We start from the raw sequence: 24,486 nt of genomic DNA on the forward strand, positions 1-24,486 counted from the left end.
TGTTTGCATTTAGTATCTTCCTGCTGTAGGGACGCTCATTCTACAAGTGTGTATTTACATCTCTCTGATATATGAGCACAGTTTCAGACAACACGGAGCGCCCAAAGCTCTCTGTTAAGGCAAGAATCTAAGCAGATGATGGTGTTTAAAAAAAAACCTTAGCAAAGAAAAAACCTTTTGCGTCATGCTGAGGTCATTAAACACAGTTTGGTATAAGGTGCATTTAAGTCTTATCAATTCACAAGTAATGATCTCATAAATAATGAAAACATTGATCACATCTTTTTACTTTGTCCCGCTACCTGAATTGAAGCCTTTAATTATTTCCTGCCCTTAACCCACATTGTTGTTTGTAGATTTCTTAAATCTAGAAAGTGTCTCCATTACACTGAGCACTGACACGTTCTATTGTTCTGCTAAAAAAGGTCAGGACATAACCGTCATAATTCTTTAACACAACAAATTTAAGGGATCCTTATCAATGATGTTTCTGTAAAAAGAGAAATTGGCTCATGTTATCTCTCAAATATTGATATTGGCAGCCGCCTCAAAACTCCACTCATCGCTCCGGCTATGACAGCTCAGATAGTTATATTTGCTTACGGCGTTAAACATAAGAGAAAACATCCTCAACAGCCGTTTCAAACAGCACTACACACACACACACACACACACACTTCTGTCAAGGGATTTATTGTCTCTGTAAATTCTTCTCTAAAGTCTAAAAACACCCTCAAAATACAGCTAATGACATGTTTGTACCTTTGAATGACAACACACAGCGTTGCTTAGAACAGCAACTTACATATTCACAGACTAAACCTTCACAGGTAAAAGCAACACAGTACTAGAAAATTACCTATAAAAACAAAATACAGTCAAAAAGTAACAAAATAAAAACCATCTTCCAGTAAAAAAAAAGATCAGGACTGAAGACTTGATATTGATGGAGATACATGGAGTGAATAAAACGGGCTGTGGGTCACTAAACAACCTGAGGGCTTCTCTTTGGACTCATTGATGTCATGTTTCTAAGGATGTCCTCGTGGGTCAAAGGACTGATTCAGAACCTCATGACTGTACTAGCTTCATTTGTAAATATGTTCTGGGCACAGTAGCATCACAAAAACTAATCAGACTGGAAGCTCTCGGTTCATTTTTGATTTCAAGGCTTTGGGAAAGTTTTACAAAGATTAAATGGCTTAAAATATCAAATACTGACGGCGTTTATAGCAGGAGGTGTCCTGTCGTTGGGTGGAGAGTATTTCTTTTAACCACATTACATGGTTTGTCTGTTAGTCTGTATTACATGGTGAATCATCAGTCACCTGCCAAGCATTTTTAACTTGCCTGCCTCTTTACCAATAGTTTCTACTGAGGACTTTGCAGAAGGTTGTGTGTCACAAACCGTCTTGGTAGGTTGGTTCAGGGTGTCTCTCCAGCTTTGTGAACAAAGTCATCTGTTCATAATACAACAGAATGTTTCCATGGCAGCCCCCAATCTAAATAATCCACAAATCCAATGAGAGAGGTCCAAGGACAAATCACACTGTGCCCAATCATTTTGGACCCCTGATCTAAGTGACTATTTCAAAGCTGTGTGGGATTTCAGCTTTAGTTTCCAGGTTACACAGCAACACCTCTCCTCTTTTGATAGAGGTGGTGCAGCACAGGTACTGATAAGACACCTCCAACATACTGTATGCTGTGTCATGGAGTATAGATAGGAAAATAATAGGAATGCTGCCCTAATAATGAGTGTTACCCATTTTGCTAGCCCAGGTCTGATCTGTTCAGACAGTCTATTTCATTGATAAGCTGTTGGAAATATTTTGAGGAAATAAAGTCCCCTCTTCACCTCTTCTGCATGAAGTGAGACTTCTCAGAGAAGAGGTTCCTTCTTGGGGGTGTTTCCTTCCTTCTTCTACTGATGTTCATCCGAGCTGGAGGAGCTGGGCAGAAGGACACACTCCTGTCTTCTGCCCCTTTTCCGCCTCCTCTTTGCAATTCGTAGCCTCCTGCGGATCACATCTAGAGACAGACACAAAATAATGAGTTAACTGCTTAAGGCATCTTGTCTCTCTACCTAAGATGTTATGTTTGTCTGTGGTTATTATTGCAGGATCGGGGGCACAGTTACGGCAAGTAGTTAACTTGACGTGATCAAACTAGTTAAGAGGATTGGTCAGAGGGTCAGAACAGCTCTCTGGTGCTAGAACCCTGCATGGTCCACCCACCTGCCACACTGTCATAGTCCTGCTGAGGGTCGTGCCAGTAAAGACTCGGCGTGGTCCTCCAGAAGCGGTACAGGCGTGTGTGAAGCACCGACAGGGTCAGCAGAACCAGCAGGAAGCCCAGTGCTGCTGCTGCCCACACAGCTTCGTCTGTCCTGGGGGTCCTCGGCAGCCCATTGTTCGCGACGGCGGCTCGGGCCTCGGCCCCCGAGTCCTTGCTGCATTCACAGTGGTCGCCTTCTTTGCAGCCGCCACAGTCGTGACTGCTGGGCAGGTAACTTGCTGGCTGTGGGATCGGGTCATGTCTTGGCTGGGGTGGAGACTCTGGTTGGGATTTGGAGACAGAATCGAAACCAGTCTTATCACTTTTGTGGCGAGAGTCTGTGTCGCTGTGTTTCTGCTTATGCTCCAACTCTCTCTCTTGAACATCTACTACTTCATTCTCCTTCATCGTGCCATCTGCTGTCTTGTCTTTATCAGAATGTTCCTCTCTCATGCTGTGTTTAACAGAGGCTGTACCTTCATCTTTGGACCTGAGGGCCAGGGCCTCAGGCCTGGCAGTGTGGTTATGTTCACCATCTGCGAGGACATCCAGCCCCGCAGATGGAGTTGGCTGGAGCTTTCTGAAGTCAGTATGTTTAGGACCGGGCTGCTGTGCTGCCGTCTGTAGTGATTTCTGAGACTCAGAAGCCTTGAATTCTAAAGAATCAGTTCTAAGCGTCGTCTCAGGCATTTTTGGCCCCACAGGAGTAGCGGGCCTGGGTGTAAGGCCCTGATTTATGTTTTGGATCTTAGACTGAGAAGGAGCCTCCCGTGGACCAGGAGGATCTGAGAGAGTCCTGTTCCCTGGAGGAGGATGTGCTGATGGTCCAAGCCTGCTGTTGTAGCTCTGGGCGTCCGCTGTCCTGTTAAGAATGGTTTTGTTGGTCTGGTGAGACAAAACGCTGGAGACATGTGTTGCTGTGTTTCCTCTCTCCTTCTCATCCTTAATACTCTCCTGTTTTTCTCTAATGGCAGCTCTTATCCGCCTGCTTTTGCCTTCCTTTTCAATTTGCTTCAAGCTCTCCGCCTTCATGTTGGACTCGATGGCCTGCTCACAGCATCGCCTCAGAGACTCCTGGAAATGTAGAGACATCGTAACACATGCACAATTACTGATAACTGACACTGTGTGAATAAACAACATCGGGAGAGTCGCGGGTCAAGTCTCCCAACCTTCATTTTAGCCGAGGGTTCCTCAGGGTGTGCGTGCTGCTGCTGCTGGTGCTGCTCAGCTGACCAGGTTAACAGCAGGTTGTACTTCCCGCTCTGGCTCACACCGCCAAACGTATTTCTTGTGGATGTTGTGGTCTCCAGCCAACGGCAGACATCCGAAGAGGCGGCGGTGGACAGCTCTAAGGTGCGACCCCAGGACACCAAGGCTATTGGCTGAGCACAGAGCAAACGGTGAACATACGCTCGCTCTGTTAGTAAGACATGGAACACTAACAGACTGCAATAGCTTAAGTAATTCATACCCCCGTCATCAGCAAACAGCATGTAAACAGAAAGAAAGCATGCTGGAAGTACTTCCTATAATGTAGCAAATAATAAATTAAGGATTTAGGATTAAATATGTAATAAATGAATGGAATTTAGCACAGAAATGTTACAAATAACTGTTTGTATTTGCAAAATGAATAATGTTAATGATGCTGAGGCTATTTAACGAGCTTGGTTGAAACAATAGAATTGGCTTGTGTCGCATCAGAGCGTGTTTCACACAGAATCAGTCAAACTTCACCAAAATAAAACCACAAGAGGATGTGAGGAAACACGACAATGAAGGTGTAGTGTTTTATTCGGTAATAAGCACACACAATCAGGGCTGCATCAAGATTTAAGAAACGTACATAGCAGCGCAGTAATAGTGGCGACAAGAACCGAGAGAACAACAGCTGCTTTAAGAGCAATTAGAACTTATTTTCTATCTTCAGCTGAGAAATAAAGAACATTCACTGCACAATCTTCACTCAAATGAAACCTAAAGCTTCAAGTATCTGTCTCACTTACATAAAAGGCTGATCACCCTGGAACCAAACTAGTCCCTAGGTCTACTAGTGAAAGAGTGGTATTGAGTTACACCTTGCCGAGGCGTCCTGCTGGAGAACAGAGATGAAGGGCTTGTCTCACCTTGTGCTTCTGAAGCTGTGGGTGGGGGGTAACGATGAAGTCTGGCAGACAGGAGCGGGCCAGGGCAGACAGGAGTAGACGCTCGCGGAGAGGAGCACAGGGATGGTAAAGCAGAACAGTGGCTGCGTGCTGGAAAACACACAAAGACACAAACACAAGCACACGTGTGACCGTCCTCTAGCATTACCACAGGGGTTCCAACCATTTGGTTTTCACCTAAAGACTCAGTGCTTATAACAGTGTAATTATTGTAACCCTTCCGTGTTTGTTAATAATGTTTTACAGCTAGCGGACATCACCAGGGGGAAAAACAGCTGACAACCACCAACTAATGTGTTTCATCAGCTGTGACCTATAGTATACTCTGCCACGGCCCATTACTGTTCTGATAGGCTATTACTGTTTGTTAAATCTCTGATAATCAACATAAATCCGTGTTCAGTGGCAGCCCCGCTACCAAGGACCCTGACAGGTAGAATGTGAGTGTTGGCAGTCTTTTCCTGTGTTAATCGAGGAAACAATGCACCGATTGTGTCGAAACTCCACAGTCTGATGCATGTCTGGCTGCAACAGGATGCTAGATTTGGGAAATAACACAGAAGGGACTGTGGGCAGTTTGGTAACCGAGAGGAATTGGTTGCCAGTCTGTATTCTCCTGCCTGCAAACACTAACCAAACTATTGTGTCTGGAGGAAAATAAATCAGGAATTCTACGTGAATCCACTGCAATGCCGCGCTGCCACTGCAAATGTTGTGAAGTTGGGGCTTTTAGAAACTAGGTGGGCTATAAATATGGTATTATTAGTTGCATGTCTTGGTGCCTATTTGATATGGCATGAAGAAACTATTTTAAAGAATCATGCCAAAATATAAAAGTGTTATTCTAAGTGATTTTGCTGTACAATAGATACAAAAATAAGAATTTATTTCTCATCTCTCTGGAACTTTAAAAGACCCGCCGTACTTTACCACCTGACACTTTCACTTCCACAGCAACAACCTCGATGAAGATGTCTAAACGCTCACATGACTGAGCGCTGAATGAGCATATAGATGTGTGGCGGCTGTGGTCGCTGCCTGCCTCTCACTACTGTAAGAACTGTAGCGTCTTCATGTGTTCCCTGAACACAGATATCTATTCATTTACTGTACGGTGCAGTGATTCATATGAGAGCGGAGACAGTAGCAGAAGCAGCACACAGAGATGTTTGATGTTGCAACTTACATGCAAGTTATTGAGCCACCGTTGAGGAGGACAGTACAAGTATTCTCCACTCTCTGCCTTTACTGGTCTGTACGCTCCACTACAACACACACACACACACACATCTTCATTTCCTAAATAGCTTTCATATGCAGGACAAAATTACATCTCGTGATAACGTTATTGCAGTGTTAAAGTGAAGAACAGAAACCAAGAGTAGATGAGGACAATAAAAGACACCCCACCTCCTCGCGGCATTTGTATTACATGTGTGTCCAAAAGGCCTTACCTGTTGGGAATGGTGTGGTTGTAGGAAATAGATTTATCCATGCAGACCTGCCTGGCTGGCTGCAGTGGAAAGAAATGACAGTAAATTCTATTTCTTCGCCCTCCAAACACTGATCACCTGAGACAAACAGTAAGTTAGCGGCTGTTTAAGGTTTCACAGATTGGTTTTAGACAGCAATTACAGAAGAAGGCTTCAACTGAGGCAGTTTAAAACAAGATTTTATTCTAATGCATGATTGGTTTCATGCATTAGAATAAGATTTGTCAGCTTTCCACTTGGATGCGTTGCTGAGCGATTGATGCCTGAGGGTCAGAGGTTGGGGAAACCCCTCACATGAAGTGCTTCACTGTTTACTCACCTCAGGATCGTACACCGTGTCAGCACTGGGGAGTCTCTGCAGATAAGATACAGTGAACGCCGGTTAAACCTCTGACGGGACAAGCCGAGTAGTTTAAAGGGCAAATTTACACTGCAAGTACTTTCGCATTGACTGTTTAAACTTCCTGCCACCCATTGTATTGTTGCACGGCCCACCCACAGGAGCCACTGAGGCTTTGGAGAGAATGGGTGACACAGATGATGAAGATGATGATGATGATGATGATGATGATCTGTGGCATCCATAGTTACCTGAGTAGACTCTGGCCAGGTAGATACTGGACAGTGCCAATGAACGGCATCCACAGACAGGTCCATATCCAAATGGAGCTATCACACACACACACACACACACACACACACACATACAGAGAGAGAGAGAGAGAGAGAGAGAGAGAGAGAGAGAGCATTTTAACGCCTGCAGTCACCAAGCACAGCAAATGTACTTAAACCCAGGAGTGTAACACACACACACACACACACACACACACACACACACACACACACACACACACACACACACACACACACACACACACACACACACACACTCAGTATTAACTGTACCTTTCCATTGTCACACCCTGGCCCCGGAGACTCGGACACACCGCACCGACCCAAACCGACCCACAGCGCGGCCAGCACGGTCACTGTCAGCGGCGTGGACGTCGTCTGGCTCGGCATGGTGGCAACCTGTCAGTCATTTAAGTGCACATCCAGCTAGCTGTCATATCTTCCTTTTAGCTACACGGAGCCCGACTGAGAACTGACCTCTCATAACCCCCAAACTTCCTCTGGCGAAGGTCCATAAGAGAAGAGCGCTGACCGTCCACCAGCGCTATCTTTCCCCCAGTTATGCTAAAGTTAGCTTGTTGTTCTGCATTCTAAAGTTAAGAGCTGGCAGCTACATGTCGCAGAAAAGAAGGAATCAAAACTGTTTTGTACTTCCACAACTTCTCCACCACTGTATGATACACAGATGTTAAGTTGACTACATTTTGGTAATATTACGTTTTCCTGATACATTTCAAAATACAACCGTTGTATCAATTTCACCAGCTTTATCAGCTGTGTTAATATCTATGTTCTTTTTTTCTATATCTAAAGAGCCAGCTAGGTGTTTTGTATTATATTATGTAGGTATGTACGATCCAGTGTTTGTTCTTTTATCTTTTTCATTTAAATTGTAATATCCTTATTTTTATTTTGAAAAATAATTACTTTCCGGAACTACGTTGATTCTCTGGTGTTTCTGGCTGACTTTATTTATATGTTAAAGTACGGAAGCTGGAAAGGAACAGAAGAAAGAAGTTTGACTAGTAGGTAACTGCCTGTGGTCTTAACTCTGAATATCCTCTGGGAGGCGACAGACCACCATTATATCTTAGTTAACATAAAGGTAGCATTAAGTTTGTTGTAACTTTGAGAAGAAAAGCTTCCATCTCTGATACCCAGTTCAAATGTTTAATATTGCTCCTGAGTTGCTCAAGATCAGGGACAAACAAGTTTAATTCTGCAGGTGGTATCGGCCCTTTGTATAGTAAAACTTCCCCCTTTTGACCTTCTGGAATTTGTACTCAGGCAACATGGTAGATTGGCTGCAAAACTGTCACTGCAGACAGTGAAACAGGCTGTTTCACCTGTGCCAACAGGTAAAACAGCCTGTAGATCAGATATCACAGCCAGAATAACCAGTGAGAGATGTTGTTGCTTTCAAAATAAAGCAGACTGTATTAAAAAAAAGTCAGTGCACACCTGTCAGTTGTCCTGTCGCAAAGAACAGAAATGATTAATGAATACAGTGATTTTGAGACATTAAATATATAGAGGGTGCATTTTCAAAAATGTTAAATATTCACTGTCACAGTAGGCTTAATTTTGAAACTTGTGAAGGGAAGTCTGTTTCAATTTGGTTATTTGACACTCCCCTTTTCCCCACCCATAAAAGTCTCTTACTTTCACACACACCCACACACACACACACCTTGTTATAAAAGTACACAGGTGGCTCAGTCAGAGCAGAAGGGGGCGTCTGAGCAGAGGAGAAGTCTGGACCTACATGGAGTCCACCCTCACCAAAGGTTTGCTCTTTTTTTTCCCACTATGGTTTCTTTAGCAATCTATTTGGTTTGCAGTTGGATGAGTGAAGGCTTGGTGGCATTTTTACAAAACAACACTCACCCCAGGAAGAAAGCAAATAGTCTATTTATTGATGTTTTATAGAGGCAGCTCTATGACTAGTATAGTCTATTTACACAAAACAAAGACTTTGTATTCCTTCCTTATACTGTTTAAGGGTGTGGCACTGTTCTGAATAGTGGGCAATAGGCAACTGGCTGGATTTATTGCAAAGGAACCAAAAAGTAATCTATCCGCAGGCATCATTTCATTCACCTTGCACCGTCTGTTTGATTTCTACTGTGTGTTTAAGGAAGAGGGACAATAAGGAAGTGTAATTCCAACCAGAATGATAAAACTAGTTTGCGGCAACAGCTGATCCTCCATAAAGATTGCACACACTGGTGGCTCCTCAGCTGAGCTTTTACCTTTCTAAATGAAAAAAGAGAGAGATCAGAGTAACTGGTGTCAGACATCTCTAATTCTGTCCCCCTGTACTGTGCAGCTCCAGGTGGAGCAGGCGCCGTAGGTGTCCAGGAGCCAGCGGCGACCCCTCGTGGTGGTTTGCAGCCCCTTGCTGAGGTTGCAGAGCCCATAGACCTGGGCAAGGTGAAGGGAGACAAGAGTCTATCCGGAAAACCCGCAGGAGCAGGAGATGGACAGGTAAGCCGGAGAGATATTTGAAAAACACAGAACAATTATTTGAATTAAAGGTGCATGGACTCATGTTACATTTTCCACCAATTACTCAAGAAACCGTATGTCTCTAGCATTCATTTGTTCATACAGATATAAAATGCACCCTCAGTGCAAAATGACGAATAGCATTAAAAACAAGAGCGAACATAAACAGCGCTCTGCTTATCAGCTCTGTTTGTGTATAATTTATTCCAGGATCCAAAAGATTGTGACACAGGACACGGAAGATGATCTCTGCTCTCTCTTTTTGTCTGTCACCAGGAGATTTACTCATTTGACAGCTCTCTGTCGTCCTCGGACAGCGAGGACGAGGGTATAGGCAAAAAAGACAAGAAGAAGAAGAAGAAGAAGAAGCTGAAGAAAAAGAAGAAGAAGAAAGTATGTCTCTCAAAAAGCTCACTGTTAAATGCTTTTTGCCATTATTGATTATTTCCTTGACAACTCTCTATGAAGCGTCATTGCTGAAAACTGGACATACTGTCAGGAGCGACTAGTGTCTGACGAGATGACATCGGGTCATTGCTCATCTGTCAGTTGATCTCGTGGCTTGTTGAGGGTGTTTTCCTTGATTGGAGGCAACATGTGTGAGGCAACTCTGTCAGAAATCATGAGTTTTGACTTCTGACAGAGTTGGGAAGTCATTGTGGGCTGCGCCTAGCAACAGCCAGTCAAACAAGAGGCAGCTACGGATGGTTTTAGTTTGCTTGTAGTGCAGATCAACTATCACTTTCCCAACGCCTGGCTCACACTGTAGCTGGGATGTGTGTGTGTGTGTGTGTGTGTGTGTACGCTCCTGTGTGTCTTTTGCAGTTTCCTTTGAGTGTTGCTAAGTGCTTGGAGGACCCCTCCCTTCTGCTGCCTTCCCTAAGCGGCTGTAACAAAGCCTCATTCCAGTGACTCATTCGTTTAGATTCTCATTTGTCACTTTCACCAACAAAGGCGGGTTATAAATAAACCTGTCCAATGTGTGCACGGAGTTGAGCCATAACTCTTCCCGCATCTTTCTCAACAGGATTCCAGCTCATCCTCATCATCTTCATCCTCCTCTTCCTCTTCCTCCTCCTCCTCCTCCTCTTCCTCGAGTAGCTCTTCAGACAGTGACAGTGAGGTAAGTTGTGGTTATGGCACGGGGCGCTCCTCAAGGATTCCATAGCTATAAAGAAGAAAAGTGCTTCTATGTGACTCCCGTCATGCTCCAACATGTCACCCACTGTCATCACATACCTCTGGGTACCACACAGCCCTGTCCGAGCCTTACGCCAAAACAAGGAAGTGTTTGCATCGATCATTTTGCATGGACTTGATGTTTGACGCGCATATTTCCCTCAGAACAAATGGTTTACAGTGCAGTTGTGTGTTTATGTAAATCCTTCCTGCAGCATTGCTAAATTAAGTCCCGAGCCACAAGCACAAACAATTTCACATCAGCTCACCGGAGACTGATAGTCCCTTCTAATTGTGCCACTGCCTCAGGTGAGGATATTGTCAAAGCTAACAATACAGCCTGTTCAGACCACATTTAGGGTGGAATGGCTGTCAAATTGGCTGTTTTTTGAAATCTAAAAACTGAGCTTTTATCATGTCTTCCGGCAAGTTGGGGGATAAGCACATCAATCAGGTTTCAAACCATTTTTTAAAAAAAAATAACTCTAAGAGGACACAGACGCCTAAAAAATTTCAGTAGTTGTTTAGTCTAGTATCGTTTAGCTTTGAGTAACTGCAATCACGCGGTGGCGTGGTGTGCCGCTCGCTCCCTGAAGGCACGGGTGTGGAAAAACAGGAGGCTCAGGAAAAGTGAGAAACTCGCCTCACTTCAAGCTGTCAAGAGACAGAAAAAAAAAAAAGATTGCATTCCACAAATGTGTAACCCCCCATTTGTCTGCTCCTGATTGAACTGGCTTGAAGCCTTAAGGGCAAAAAGAAAAGAAAAAAAAAAGCAAAAGAAAGAAAGCAGAGCAACAAGCAACAAAAAGTATGTGTACATAATTCTTGAATGTATTTATGCATTTCACCCCGGGCTCTGGGCGGAGGCTCTGATGCCCTGGATCTGATAGCAGGCAGTATCTGACAGGACGGGAACACACCCAGAAGAAAATGTGTGAAACACCTTCTGTATCTACCACAGCAAGTCATGACACTACAGTCATGTGTGATCCTTAGCTTATTATTCACGGTCATCATTCCTCGTGTGTTGGTTTTGGCTGTATGTCCACAGTAGGTGTGGATGTTGGTTATTTAACTGCAGCGAAAGCAAGAAAAAAGTCTTACTATGTGATTAGCAGGCGACACCCAACCCTGATCCTGTTGACTTTTCTCTTTAATCATACCTGAATGAGTACATGTAACACTAACTGTGCAAGCTGGCTTTCGTGCATTAGCACACATACAGAAGAAATGTTCGAAAATCTTTAAAAAAAAAGTCATGGAAGTATCAACCTTCCTTTGCAGGATGACAAGAAGAAAAAGAAGAAAAAGAAGGAAAAGGATGAGAAGAAAGAGTATGTCTGGGACAACGTTAGCATTTCTCAGGCTGGTGAGTGAAACACAGCATTTCACATTGGCATTGTGAAGCAGTTTTTAGATGTTCACAGAGGCCTGCTGATACCAAGTCTCCTGAGGTTAATGCATTTCTAGGCTCTGCGCATCCTCTGTGCATGCTTTTACCGACGCACACCATATCCTACCTTTTGTTTAGAAGTATTCTTCGATTGCAAAGTCTTGAAAAAGCATTTGTAATGTTCTGTTCTAATCTCTCCTCCTTAGATTGCCTGTGAAGCTCTTGTGCCTCTTTCATTTACTTGAAAACATATATTTCTGGCGTGGTTGTCTATTAATTTCCTTTTCCTGACAGCAGCTGTGATTAAAATGTGACTAAATGTGACTATTTGACTACAGAGACGTCCCTCAGCTGACAATATAACTGATTTTTCTGCTTTTTTTGTCATGAATTAAGCAACTGCTTTAGGCTTTTCTGCATGTCATGTGTTTCAGGTGAGGATGACCAGATGGAAGAGGGTCTGAAGAAGAAAGAGGTGAGAGCGAAATCCAATGATGTCCCATTTTTAAACATGCTGTCTCTGTTAAACGTGCCATTGTTGAATTTCCTTTTCTTGCTTAAGGATTTCAGCTCAGATGATGAGGATGACAAGAAGAAAAAGAAAAAGAAGAAGAAGAAGAAGAAAAAGCAGAAGAAGAAGGTATGTATCAAACAGAGCAGGGTTATACTGTACAACAATAACTAACTGTTTCATTGGACCAGCACATGTTGCTAGATTAAATATGTAAATGAGAATTGGTGAAACATTAATATATGAATTACACTTCTAACCTTTATGCCTCTGAATATCTGCTGTGCTTCCTCTGTCCCAGGAGTCCTCGTCCTCATCTGATAGCTCATCCTCTGACAGTGAGGATGAGAAGAAGAAGAAGAAGAAGAAAAAGAAGAAGAAGAAGAAAAAGAAGAAGAAGAAGAAGGTATGATTTTTATAACAGCTGTCTCTTTAACATTATGGAGCTACAACATTGGGAACATCCAGGCTGTCGACTGTCTGCTCTACAGCTGTGGAAATGCAAATGATCAGAAATAATACGTAAATTGTTGCTGTCCTTCTTTCACAGGCCTCCAGCTCCTCTTCGTCAGACAGCTCTTCCTCGTCATCATCCTCCTCGGACAGCGAGGATGACAAGAAGAAGAAGAAGAAGAAAAAGAAGAAGGACAAGAAGAAGAAGAAAAAGAAGGACAAGAAAAAGGTAAAGCAATGCCGGTGCAGTTTTACCAAAGGGGCCTGTGCTGCTATAATTTACTGAGTAAATTAAAATTGGAAGGATTCTGCAGAGAGCGAACGGTAGTGCAGTGGCTGGTTTTTATCTGTGTAGTTGAAAAGATTTTAAAGGATTTTTTTTTTTTTTTTTATTTGACACAGGATTCCAGCTCTTCGTCTTCATCCTCGTCTTCTGATAGTGAAAAAGACAAGAAGAAAAAGAAGAAGAAGGACAAGAAAAAGGTAAAAATGTCCCCTCTTTGAACCTAAAGCCTCGAAATGTCAGTAAGTATTTACGAGTCAAGCTGCTCATCATGGGAACCCCTCACAAGGTATTTCGTTTATTGTAGGAATGGTGAGCTAGGTCATAGATCTCGTTCTTCTTTCTGCATAGAGAAGGTTTACTTTTTACCACAGTGTGCATCCAAACTGAGCAGCATCTGGGTGACGCTGCATTCCTTAATGCACTACAGCTGAGCAGCGTGTGTTCAGTGTGTGATAAAGAACAAACCCAGATTCCCCACCAGTGCACACACCCTCCGAGAAAATGAGTAGCAGCTTCGGTACCTCAGGGGCCGGTGAGAGAATGGCATGAAAAGACACTTCATGTCATTCATTAGCATTATTCATATTGTATTCTGCTGCAGAGACAACGAATCGGTCTGTGCGCTCGGATCTGTTTACAATCTGTCAACAAGTGTGTGTGTGTACTGCACGTATCCCTGTTTACAGTGTGTGTATTTTTAGCGGAAATACAAGGCACTGGATATACAGCGTGCCTGATTACGCTTGATTATGTTTGTGCTTTTTCCCAGGATGAAGAGCAGAATGAGCTCAGCAGTGCTACTGCTCTTTCAGCAGCTGGTGAGTGTCTCCACTTTTTATTGACCTGAAAAAGGACGGAATAACTGTTGGAAACCTCAACAGACCAACAGTCATCCTTGTAAGCAGACCTGTTGATGAGGTTGATATAGAAACCCTGCCCTCTGTCCTTCTCTGCAGGCGCTGAGGCTGCAGGATCAAGTACTGATGGAGATAAAAAGAAAGACGGAGATGCTGACAAGGTGAAATGCTCACACGTGCAGCACGCACGCCACACATGTGTGCATGAATGCACGGAAAATCAGTGCTTTCTTTTGTCATCACAGGCCAAGACAGAGCTTAAATCAGCAGAAGAAGGCAAACTGTCCTCCACATTGGCTGGTATGTGTTCTTCTTCATCTTCTTCTTCATCTTGCAAGTGCTGCTGGTGTGGTTGTAACGGTGTTTCATCTCCAGCAGGCGGGGCACGGGCATTCCCTGATGGCATTGAGGAGGGCCACCTGAGCGATGATGAGGGAGAAGGAGGGGAGGAGAAGGATAAGAAGAAGAAGTTGAAGAAGAGGAAGAAGAAAAAGGTAATCGCGCTCTGTACTTGCAGCTAAAAAGACAGTGGATCAGCCTTCGCTCCCTTTAAACAAAGTGATGCATGTACCTTTTTTAATGGGCGATACAATAGTTATAGTGCATCATCACCACGGTGTGCTGATGCATGATATAGTTTTGTTCCCGCATAATCAAGATCCACAGTGATTTAAAAAAAGAAAAGAAGAAGAAAGAAAGGGTACACAGGGAGTATTTGTGTGACACTGCATCATGCTCTACTATAATGTTTCCAGATGTCAGTGTGAATATTTGTGTTTGATTTGATCCACAGGACTCGTCCAGCTCCTCTTCTTCTTCATCCTCTGATAGCTCTTCATCAGACAGCGAAGATGACAAGAAGAAAAAGAAGGACAAGAAGAAGAAAAAGAAGAAGAAGACAAAGAAGAAGAAGGATAAGGTTTGGTTCTTCACAACACTTGTGTAAATTACCTTTATTGTAATTGTGCTGTTTAATGATTCTCTGTTCTCTCTTCACAGGACTCCAGCTCTTCCTCCTCCTCTTCTTCCTCCTCTGACAGTGAGGATGATAAGAAGAAGAAGAAGAAAAAGAAGAAGAAGAAGAAGAAGGTAAAACATGTGAAAACTTGGTGCTGTAATATTAATACTTGAGGGTTAACGTCACGCTCCTGATACTCACGACTGACATCCTCCCTAGAAGTCCAGCTCCTCTGATGATAGCTCCTCTTCTTCCTCATCCTCATCCTCCTCTTCCTCTGATAGTGATGATGACAAGGTGAGACGGGCACAAATAGAACGTTCTCTACTGAGTAAATTATTCATTATGCGCCTTAGTTTGCAAAGTCAACAGATAAAGGGCTGCACAATTCATCAGCAGGGCGTTTTTCATTTTCACTCTAGAAAAAGAAAGACAAGAAGAAGAAGAAGAAGAAGGATAAGAAGAAGAAAAAGAAGAAGGTGAGAACCTTTTATCATCTGTTTGCTATTCCACATTTTTCATTGATGATTTGAGTTACAAAGTCTTGGATAAAAATGAAATGTGAAGTGGATTGTCATTGTTCCGTTTCCTGTCCAGGACTCTTCTTCTTCCTCTGACTCTTCCAGCGACTCTTCTAGTGATGACGATAAGAAGAAAAAGAAGAAGAAGAAGAAGGATAAGAAGAAGAAGAAAAAGAAGGTGAGAACCTTTAATCATCTGTTTTCTATTCCACGTCTTAACTCAGTTACAGATTATTATTATTTTACATAATAATTTTACGGATTATTATGATTACATATTATTATTATTTTACATAATAATCTTACGGATTATTATGAGTTACAAAGTTTTGGGCAACTTTTGAGGATATTAACCATAATTAAAAGTTTTGCTACCACTGTATGAATGAAGTGATGTGTATTATTATCATTATTATTATTTTGTTTCCTGTCCAGGATTCTTCTTCTTCTTCTGACTCTTCCAGCGACTCTTCTAGTGATGACGATAAGAAGAAAAAGAAGAAGAAGAAGAAAGATAAGAAGAAGAAGAAAAAGAAGAAGGTGAGAACCTTTAATCATCTGTTTTCTTTTCCACGTCTTAACTCAAACTTTTGAGGATATTAACCATAATTAAAAGTTTTGCTACCACTGTATGAATGAAGTGACGTGTATTATTATCATTATTATTATTTTGTTTCCTGTCCAGGATTCTTCTTCTTCTTCTTCTGACTCTTCCAGTGGTGATGATAAGAAAAAGAAGAAGAAGAAGAAGGATAAGAAGAAGAAGAAAAAGAAAGACAAGAAAAGGGTAAGGCAGTGTAGAAGCAATGCTGCTTCCTGCTCACTATGTCTGTAATTGGTATTTTCTCTGTATGATCAGATTGAATGTATCTTCAAGTAACACGGTTGCCATATTTACATCCAAGAAGGACTCAGATTCTTCTAGCAGTGATGATGACAAGAAGAAGAAGAAGAAGAAAAAGAAGGACAAGAAGAAGAAAAAGAAGAAGGACAAGAAGAAGGTATTTAAGGGGTGTGATAAAGCAATACATTTATTCTCATTATTTGTCTCGACATAAGATAGATGACGGAGTGCTGCGTGCTTTATATCTGAACAGGACTCCAGTCCATCGGGTTCATCTGATAGTTCCAGCGACAAGGAAAATAAAAAGGAGAAGAAAGACAAGAAAAAGGTGAATTACACATAAAATAAGATTATTATCAGATTATGTCTCATGTGAAGGTGAAATAAATCTGAACCTTATTGGCTGCCGCCTTGAATCTTCCTCACACTCTGTTAGGTTAACTTGCTTTTTGCATTCACAGCGTCCTTCATGTGGTGATGTTGGTTTCATTTCAGGAGAGCCCTGACGGTGAGCAAAGCAACAAGCCCAAAACAGAGACCTCGGGCTCAGGCGGCGGCAAACTCTCTGCTCCCAGTGGCAGCAGCTCAAAGCCCGGTGGCGCTCCTGCCGTCTCCTTCGCCTCGTCCTCCGCCAAACCCGTCGTGAAGATGGATCCTCTCCTTCCTTCGACTGTCACCAAGCCCTCTGTCGTCATCTCCTCGCTCAGTATTGGAGATAGGGCCCCCATTCGCAGACCTCCCAGCCCTATGGAGTCCCTGCTGGGGAACCCGAGGAGGTATGGAGATGGAGCGACCGGCTCCCACCTCACCTCTAGTGACCTACTGAGAGGACCCAGGCCTTACCAATAATGTGATATCATAGATCAAGACACATGTTACTGATTGTAAAGAAAAAAAACAATACATGACATTCGAGGAGGTTGAAAGTGATGATGAGATATGCTCTAATGATGCGCTCTGTGCCTCCTCATCAGGCAAAATAAAAGCTTTTTGGTGTGTTTTCTGGTGAAATACAGAGGTTAGTGGTTAAGATGTACTGTGACATGATGAAAATGAGGATAATTATTCCATGAAAAATGATGATTTCATTTGAATTGGTGAGAAAAGGCACATTTGCGGTGGACACGTGAAATAATTCCAAATTCTTGCTTTGTTGAATAAAACAACATGATTTTGTTATTCTGTCATTCCTGTTGTTATTTCACTTCACATACTCCTTCATTTATGAGGCAGGAACTAACATGATGGCCAGTGTAGCAGTTTGGTAGCTTTGGATGTGTGTATTGAGCTGTGCTGAGCTCTGAGTGAAGAAGAGCACAGTATACGGCGCGCACTTCTGACAAACTTTTACAGATGCTGGATCAAAGAACGAACTGAAGATCGGCACTCTGCACTGATCGCTCCCTGCAAATTTAGCCGAACTGAGCAACATTTCACTTTAACGGAGTTCTTCATAAATAAAAAAAAAAAAGCACATCTAGCAATATGCGGACACAAACAAATCCATCACTCAGACGGCTGTGATCTGCATGAGTGAGAGTCAATCAACTGCCTGGCTAATCAATCAGAGCAGAGCTGGACAGAGCTGTCTGAAGCTCCCACAGAGGGGAGGAAAGCATGCCTCTGTGGAAGGAGCAAAGCACCATGTTAACAGGCTGTAGATAAAGCACAATCGTCACCCATCTGTCCTAAATATCAGGTTCAGCTTGTTTGTCTTCACCCATTCCTTTCAATGAGCCAATGCTGATTAAGCCTAGTAGGTGCGTGCAGTGTGATATCACACATGCTGTCATGTGATTCTTGTTTCTGGGTAAAGAAAAGAAAAAAAAAACTTCCATTCCTTTTATTGACAGTGAAAATGCTTAAATCTAAAGCATCATAATGTCATTTAGTCGAATAGAAAGCACGAATCACATAAATAATCCAAAGGGAACAATTGTCATAATATAAACTACCATATAGATGAATACAAAGGCTGGGCCTATTAAAAAATAGAAAACAGTAATACATTACTTGTCCAAAAGCATTTAACCAAGAGGAGCAGGTACAAACTAGCAATGGGCAGAACAGAGAATAAAAAACATGTTCATATTCAAATCTTTAAAAGGAGAGTACAAACTGTTAATCATACTAATATTTATTACAATTCTAACCACTTAGACATTCACAAAAGATTTAAGAATAGCCATAAGTTCTAAATTTCATCCCCAGAGACAACAATAATAATAATAATACTGACTCAGTGCTGATAATGAGAAGAACTCCATATTTAAAGAGATCAACTTTATGTTGGAAATATATCAACATTTCTAAAGAAATGCGACCATAACCAGTGGTAAAAAAGGTACTGAGCACATTTTCTTCTACTTTCTACTCCCACTCCACCATGTGTCATAGAGACATTTAGTACTTTTAACTCCACTACACTTATCTGATTGTCTTCGCTAACTTTGTAGATTTCCATTGTGCACGGTGGAAACACTGATCCTTTCTTCTATCTGTCAGCCTGTCAAGATTATCACACACACACACACACACACACACACACACACACACACACACACACACACACACACACACACACACACACACACACACACACACACACACACACACACAAATCTTCAACTAAACTTTTTTTTTGTCTGGAACAGGTTGAAATAATCTAACTAGGCTATAATGGCAGATTTTATCACAGATTTTTTTTTTTACAGTGTTTAATATTAAAGGCTATATTTCTATACTCTGAAACTCTCCCTTCTGCATAATGAGTGATTTTTTGAGTACATGAGTACTTTTTGCTGACAATATTCACTTCTAGGCTCACTAGGGTGATACTGACACCTTTACAGAAGCATCAGAACTCTTCTTTCACCGCTGACTAAATGAGCTGCAGAATAATTCATGACACAATTAAAGATAATAATAATGACAGTATAATTTGAGCCTGAATGTAATCTCTGCAGTAAGTGACATAAAGGTGAATAGTTACCCAGAAAAGGGGGCGGGGTTATGTGCGGTCACGTGCTTTAGGTGCGGTCAGTCCAGGTTTCCTGCTTCAGTCTCCATTCGGTCACTTGTTTGGGAAAGCGCACGAGAGCAAGAGCCAAAATGTCATTCGATCTGTCGTCAGGTAATTCCCTGCATTTAGCTGGAATGTGAAATGATTAGTGTTCGTGTTTGTTGTCCTGGTAACTGGAGCTGGAGAGCAGCAGGTATTTGTTTAGAGCGCGTTTTGCACCTTCAACTGGCAACTTCATAAGAGATCCAATAAAATATCCGTCGTGTGTGTCCGAGAAGCAAAATTAAAAAATATGTAAAACAAAGAAACAACAGGCAGCAAGCTGTATTTATTTTGTAGCTGAGCTCCTGCTGCCCTTGGTGACAGTAATTCACTTTTACACATCACACATCATTCCAGCCTGATGCTGAAAAGCTGCTCATTGTCTCTTTTGCGCCTGTGCAGCTTTAGGTCGGGGTGATGAGGAGGTGAAGAAGGAGGAAGCTCAGAAAGATGAGTTTTCCTGGCCCTGGAGCAAGGACAAGGACAAGGACAAGGACAAGGACAAGGACAAGGAAAAGGAAAAGGACAAGGACAAGGTAGAAGCTTTACATGTGAACTCCTGACAAAGATGCTCGTGGCTCGAACTTGAGCAGGTGCTGAGAAGCAGCATGTGGTCTTTTGTGGCAGGAATCTACTTGTGATTTTAGCTTTTTGAGTGGCCAGAAAGGCTGATATCAAAAAGCTCTCTGCTGCATCTGTTTGCTTCATTTGCCGCCGGCTCTTCGGCACAGCAGACTTCACACCAACACAGTTCTCCATCTGCATTGATCAATTATGATTACTGGACTCAAACACAATCACAAAATTAAGACTTAACCAACACAATCAATGATGATTTACTCACAACTTTTGCTTTTTTTTTTGTGTGTAGGGAAAGTCTGACGGTGAAGACAAGTCTCACTCTAAGGACAAGTCTCACTCTAAGGACAAGTCTGAGAGCAAGGACAAGTCTCACTCTAAGGACAAGTCTCACTCTAAGGACAAGTCTGAGAGCAAGGACAAGTCTGAGAGTGGAGATGACAAAGATGGCAAGAAGCACAAGAAGAAAAAGGAGAAGAAAGAGAAGAAAGAGGGAGATAAATCAGGAACCTCATCCTCCTCCTCTTCATCCTCCAGCAGTGATGAGGTAGATATCTCTCTCCAGCTTTATTCTAATGAACTAGGATTTGCTTTGTCAGAGATTTGGCGCATCGAACGCCCACAGACCCACTTTTACTACGCCTCAGTGCTCAGTCTGTGAAAGTGCTCCCACGTTCCACCTCTCTAGCTCGGAGCTCTCGAGACTATTTTTTTTAACAGAAAAACGCAATAAAGCTACATACCTGTCACGCCTTCACTTCAAAGGTCAGTGCGTGTAGAACATCCACAACAGGTCTTCCCAGCAGTGCCAGTTTTGATCAGAACACACCACGCCCTGCTGCGTGTTCATTTATAGCTCATGCTGTTGTCAACTGACTACTTTCCAGATTTGCAGGTTCATTTTGAGTTTGTTAACCTGCAGCCAATCCCAGAGCAACTTCTACCGTCTGATCACCTGTAGGCTAAACCCCTCTCACTTTGTTGCAGCTTACTGCAGAGGAAACAGAGCAACATTCGTATGAATAACACGTTTTCCACGCAAAATGACTAATGCGAAGGAGGAACGAGCCAAGCCCAGGGTGGGAGAGGAGAGAAACGGGGTCAGATAAGGGAGCCGTAAAAAGAGCTGTTGTTGTCTAATCACATCCGTGGAAGTGAACACGCTGCTCTCAGACCTGTCCTGGCATGACAAGACTCCGTAACATTCCCGCCCCAAAGATGAATGTCATCTCGGCGCTTGTTAGGGCTCACGCTGCTGCCACAACGACTCATACATTAAAGATACAGAAGGAGCCGCGGCGCTCAAGACGTTCTTTAATAAATCATGTTTCCTGTCTGCAGTAACAGCGTTGTCCTTTTTGTCATTTCAGGAATGATGCTTCCTCGGGGACCAGGCTGCTCTGTTATTCTCTTATGATTTAGTCCATTGGCAAAGTCAGTGTGCGTGCGTGTGTGTGTGTGTGTGTGTGTGTGTGTGTGTGTGTGCGTGCTTTGAGTGTTCAGTAGCTCCAAACTTTTCCTCCCGCCACAGAAACACGCCGGTCTTGTGTAAACAAATCTGCAGATTCCTAGAAGTAAACAAGCAAAATGCCTGCGTCAGGTTGAAGCAAAGTGAAGCGTGTTCTTCACCACAAGATGGCAGTGCAATGTCTGTTTTTAAGGTCAAAGTGTGAAGCAGATGATTCAATTAGTCTTATTTTCATGATTTATGTTTAAAGAAGGCAAGAAAATACAGACAGTGTGTGTAGTTTATTGTTGTAACTGTAATTAAAGGCAAAAGAATGAATGTGTTAAACTTCACGTGGGTAAGAATCAAATCGTATTGTCTCCGTCTTATAGAAGCTCTGCATACACAGACATTATCAGCAAAATGTCCTTAAAGCATCAAGTGGAATTTTGCAGAATCTCCCTCTTCAGAGTTCCATTGTTCTGTATTCTGATGCATTCACGTGTAAGCAGCATTTTGATGTTCTAACTGGTGGAGTTAGAGTTGTAGTAAGCTTTGCTGTGTAGTTAATCCTATAAAAATGCATCATATTAAATGATGTAAAACCTGCAGCCAGTAACTTTTAACAGTCTGGTAAAGGTAATGGGCTAAAAATGACAATATTTCCTTCTAAGATGTAACAGGAGCGGAAGTATGAAGTTGTGTACAGTGGGAATACTCCACTGAGAACAGTACTTGAATAAATGTGCCGAGTTTACGTTGCAGCTCCACAGTAGACGGACACTGTGTCGGGTTGAGCTGTTAAAATGATCCCTGCAGAAAAAGTGAAGGCCGTCTCAACATCGTCTCCAGTAATTCAGAAAACACATCATGCAGCATCAAACAAAGGTTCGGCCGTTTATCTGACATCAATATTCAAGTTCTCGTCAACTCCTCCAGCCAGGGCTGAGAGGAAAAGGGGAATTGCAACATTTAGCGCTGAGGATCTACTTCAGGTCTTGTTAAACTTTTATGGGGTTGCAGAAGAAAAGAAAAAAAGAAAAAGAAAAATGGAGCGGTTTCATAAAGGAATCAATAATAAATCAAGCATGCATCTTTTCGGGGGGGGGGGGGGGGGGCTGAAGAAACCCAATTTAACCCATCCATCAAGTTCCAGCCTTTATTTTATTTCAACCTTGGAGGGAATAATGACGGGAGAAATCAATGGATGATTTTCAAGATTTTTTCTTTTTTTTTTTTTTTTTATTATTCTTGATGAATTGATCTGGACAAACAGCACATGTATGAGGTTTAATTCGTGCCTGAAATGTGTCTCTCTTTTCAGACAATCATATGTTTTCCATCCTTTTTACACACTTCCTATCTTTTGTCGTGACTTTTGTCCCCTCTGCCATGTGATATTCTCTAGTAAATGGAAAACAAACCTCACATCAACAAGTCGGTAAGGACATCCGACACACATCATTACATGCTATACAGTTCTTAAAAGGGTGTACATACAGGTGCTGAAAAGATTACAGCTTTTTTGATATTTGATTAATCATTGAAGTTGTTTTTTTTACAGCAAACATCTGGCTCCAGCCTCTCAGGTGGGAGAATCTGCAACTTTAAATAGTAAACTGAGTCTATTTGGGTCTTGACCTGTTGGTCAGACATAGCATGCAATTTGAAAGTGTGGGTTTTGGCTTTAGGGAATTGTAATGGGCAGTTTTATACTCCTTTATGACATTTTGTAGATGAAAAGCGGTTAAAATGAACAGAACTTCATAAATAAAAGAGAAAATCAAACAACAGTGGAAACATGTAACAGAACCTAATACCTGTTTGTCTCAGTAATAATCAATCAGGACTTTTGTGTTGTGGTTTTCTGCCATGTGTGACACAAAGACTGTCTTTCTTATTCTGCGTTGCATTAATACATTAGTGGAAAAACCTGTTTATTCTCAGAGAAAACAGCCTTTAAATGTTATGCTGCATCAAGCCACTCCGCCCTTTAGACATCCTTTAGGTATACTGGAACACCAAACACTGTCTACCACGTCAAACTTTTCAGATCTGACCTGGTGCAATGGATGTTGTTTCTCCTCTGACGCAACTCACACACCGAAGCTGTATGATCTTCTCAGGAAGGGAGCTGAAGGTGCGTCTGAAAGGAAAGCTTGAAGTTCATGTAGGAAGAGAAAGCGAGTGAGACAGGAAGAAAGAGAAGAATGTGGAGACCTCGGGGGCATTCTTAAGATCCTCTAACTTGTACCTTATTGGTCTGCAGTGACAGCTGACATTCTTCCCTCTGCCAACAGAGGGAAGAATGGAGGGATGGACGGATAGATGGATCTTGGATTTTCCCTAATTCTGTAGTCAGAATGTTCAGTGTTTTGATGTTTCGATGCTTTATTGGCAAACAAACAGAGCAGATAACCTGTGAGGCAGAGGAGATACAAGCAGCTATTTAGTGAGTATGATCAGTGGATCAGCATGACTGGAGGCCTTAACACAGGCTGTTTGATGCAGCTGATTCTTTTAATCACAGAGTATCTTTCACAAAGCCACAGCATCCCCCCCGCACACACACACACCCACACATACACACACACACACACACACACACACACACACACACACACACACACACACACACACACACACACACACACACACACACACGTGACTCTTTTGTTTCGAATCACATGCAAACTCTTTGATTCAATAAGATTTTTTAATTATTCCTACAGTCTATCTGCGGTGTGTGTTGTAAATGGTAAATGGTCTGTATTTGTACAGCACCTTTCTAGTTATTTCAACTACTCAAAGCGCTTTTACATCACATCCTCATCCACCCATTCACACAGGAGGGATCTAATTTTCATACTCATTCACGCACTGAAGCCATGCTTCAGGAGCAAGTTGAGGTTCAGTGTCTTGCTCAAGGACACTTCGACATGTTGACCCATAGGAGCTGGGGATCGAACCCCCGATTGAGGGGGGACGATGATTGAGGGACGACCCACTCTACCACTGAGCCACAGTGTTGTGTGTGCCCGCTGTGCTGGGCCTGGTGTCTGACAGGCTGAGCGAAGAACTCACTCATATTTACATTACAAATGATGGAGCTGACTCAGATTGTAGGGCCTGATGCAGCAACAGTGCATCATTATGGCAGAACATTTAATGATTCAATATATCATGCTATTGATTATGTATCAAAATGTTCCAAGTGCCATTTATTTCTGCATAAAGTGCACCGAAGACATTCTATTCTGTTCTGTTCTATTCCACTCTACTCTTTTCTATTCTGTCGGCCGTTCTGTGATTACA

At 42.5% G+C, this 24,486-nt stretch overlaps 3 protein-coding genes across 7 annotated transcripts; 2 read left to right on the forward strand and 1 right to left on the reverse strand.

The window, feature by feature from the left end:
* Positions 1-412: 412 nt before the first annotated feature.
* On the reverse strand, positions 413-7,236 carry tp53i13 (tumor protein p53 inducible protein 13). 3 transcript variants are annotated; one of them, XR_011584151.1, is made up of 10 exons: positions 6,845-7,236; positions 6,530-6,607; positions 6,258-6,293; positions 5,900-5,958; positions 5,632-5,710; positions 4,407-4,535; positions 3,450-3,662; positions 2,238-3,351; positions 1,125-2,031; positions 413-1,082 (listed from the first exon to the last, which is right to left on the reverse strand). XR_011584151.1 is itself a non-coding variant. In XM_070828791.1 (10 exons), the coding sequence occupies exons 1-10, from the start codon at positions 6,959-6,961 to the stop codon at positions 1,925-1,927; spliced, it is 1,737 nt and encodes a 578-aa protein (XP_070684892.1). In that variant the 5' UTR covers positions 6,962-7,236; the 3' UTR covers positions 413-1,924. The 3 variants fall into 3 exon arrangements, 2 of the variants coding, with proteins under 2 accessions (XP_070684892.1, XP_070684891.1); XM_070828791.1 differs by having other exon boundaries at positions 413-2,031; positions 2,238-2,558; positions 2,754-3,351; XM_070828790.1 differs by having other exon boundaries at positions 413-2,031.
* Positions 7,237-8,270: 1,034 nt separating this feature from the next.
* On the forward strand, positions 8,271-17,213 carry LOC139199688 (cylicin-2-like). Of its 3 annotated transcripts, none has more exons than XM_070828787.1 (24): positions 8,271-8,358; positions 8,901-9,058; positions 9,356-9,472; positions 10,107-10,202; positions 11,543-11,627; positions 12,086-12,126; positions 12,214-12,291; positions 12,464-12,568; positions 12,713-12,844; positions 13,018-13,098; positions 13,671-13,719; positions 13,858-13,919; positions 14,004-14,058; positions 14,134-14,252; positions 14,552-14,677; positions 14,758-14,847; positions 14,936-15,013; positions 15,139-15,195; positions 15,314-15,415; positions 15,673-15,777; positions 15,923-16,024; positions 16,143-16,238; positions 16,335-16,409; positions 16,577-17,213. In XM_070828787.1, exons 1-24 carry the CDS (start codon positions 8,337-8,339, stop codon positions 16,928-16,930), a joined length of 2,385 nt encoding a protein of 794 aa, XP_070684888.1. In that variant the 5' UTR covers positions 8,271-8,336; the 3' UTR covers positions 16,931-17,213. The 3 variants fall into 3 exon arrangements, with proteins under 3 accessions (XP_070684888.1, XP_070684890.1, XP_070684889.1); XM_070828789.1 differs by having other exon boundaries at positions 15,145-15,195; XM_070828788.1 differs by having other exon boundaries at positions 14,939-15,013.
* A 1,958-nt stretch (positions 17,214-19,171) lies between these two features.
* LOC139200442 (uncharacterized) lies at positions 19,172-21,496 on the forward strand. Its single transcript, XM_070829738.1, has 5 exons — positions 19,172-19,214; positions 19,548-19,681; positions 20,017-20,271; positions 21,095-21,186; positions 21,221-21,496. Exons 1-4 carry the CDS (start codon positions 19,193-19,195, stop codon positions 21,098-21,100), a joined length of 417 nt encoding a protein of 138 aa, XP_070685839.1. The 5' UTR covers positions 19,172-19,192; the 3' UTR covers positions 21,101-21,186; positions 21,221-21,496.
* The last annotated feature ends 2,990 nt before the right edge of the window (positions 21,497-24,486 follow it).

Source organism: Pempheris klunzingeri, chromosome 4 (genome assembly GCF_042242105.1).
Source record: "Pempheris klunzingeri isolate RE-2024b chromosome 4, fPemKlu1.hap1, whole genome shotgun sequence".
Lineage (NCBI taxonomy): Eukaryota > Metazoa > Chordata > Actinopteri > Acropomatiformes > Pempheridae > Pempheris > Pempheris klunzingeri.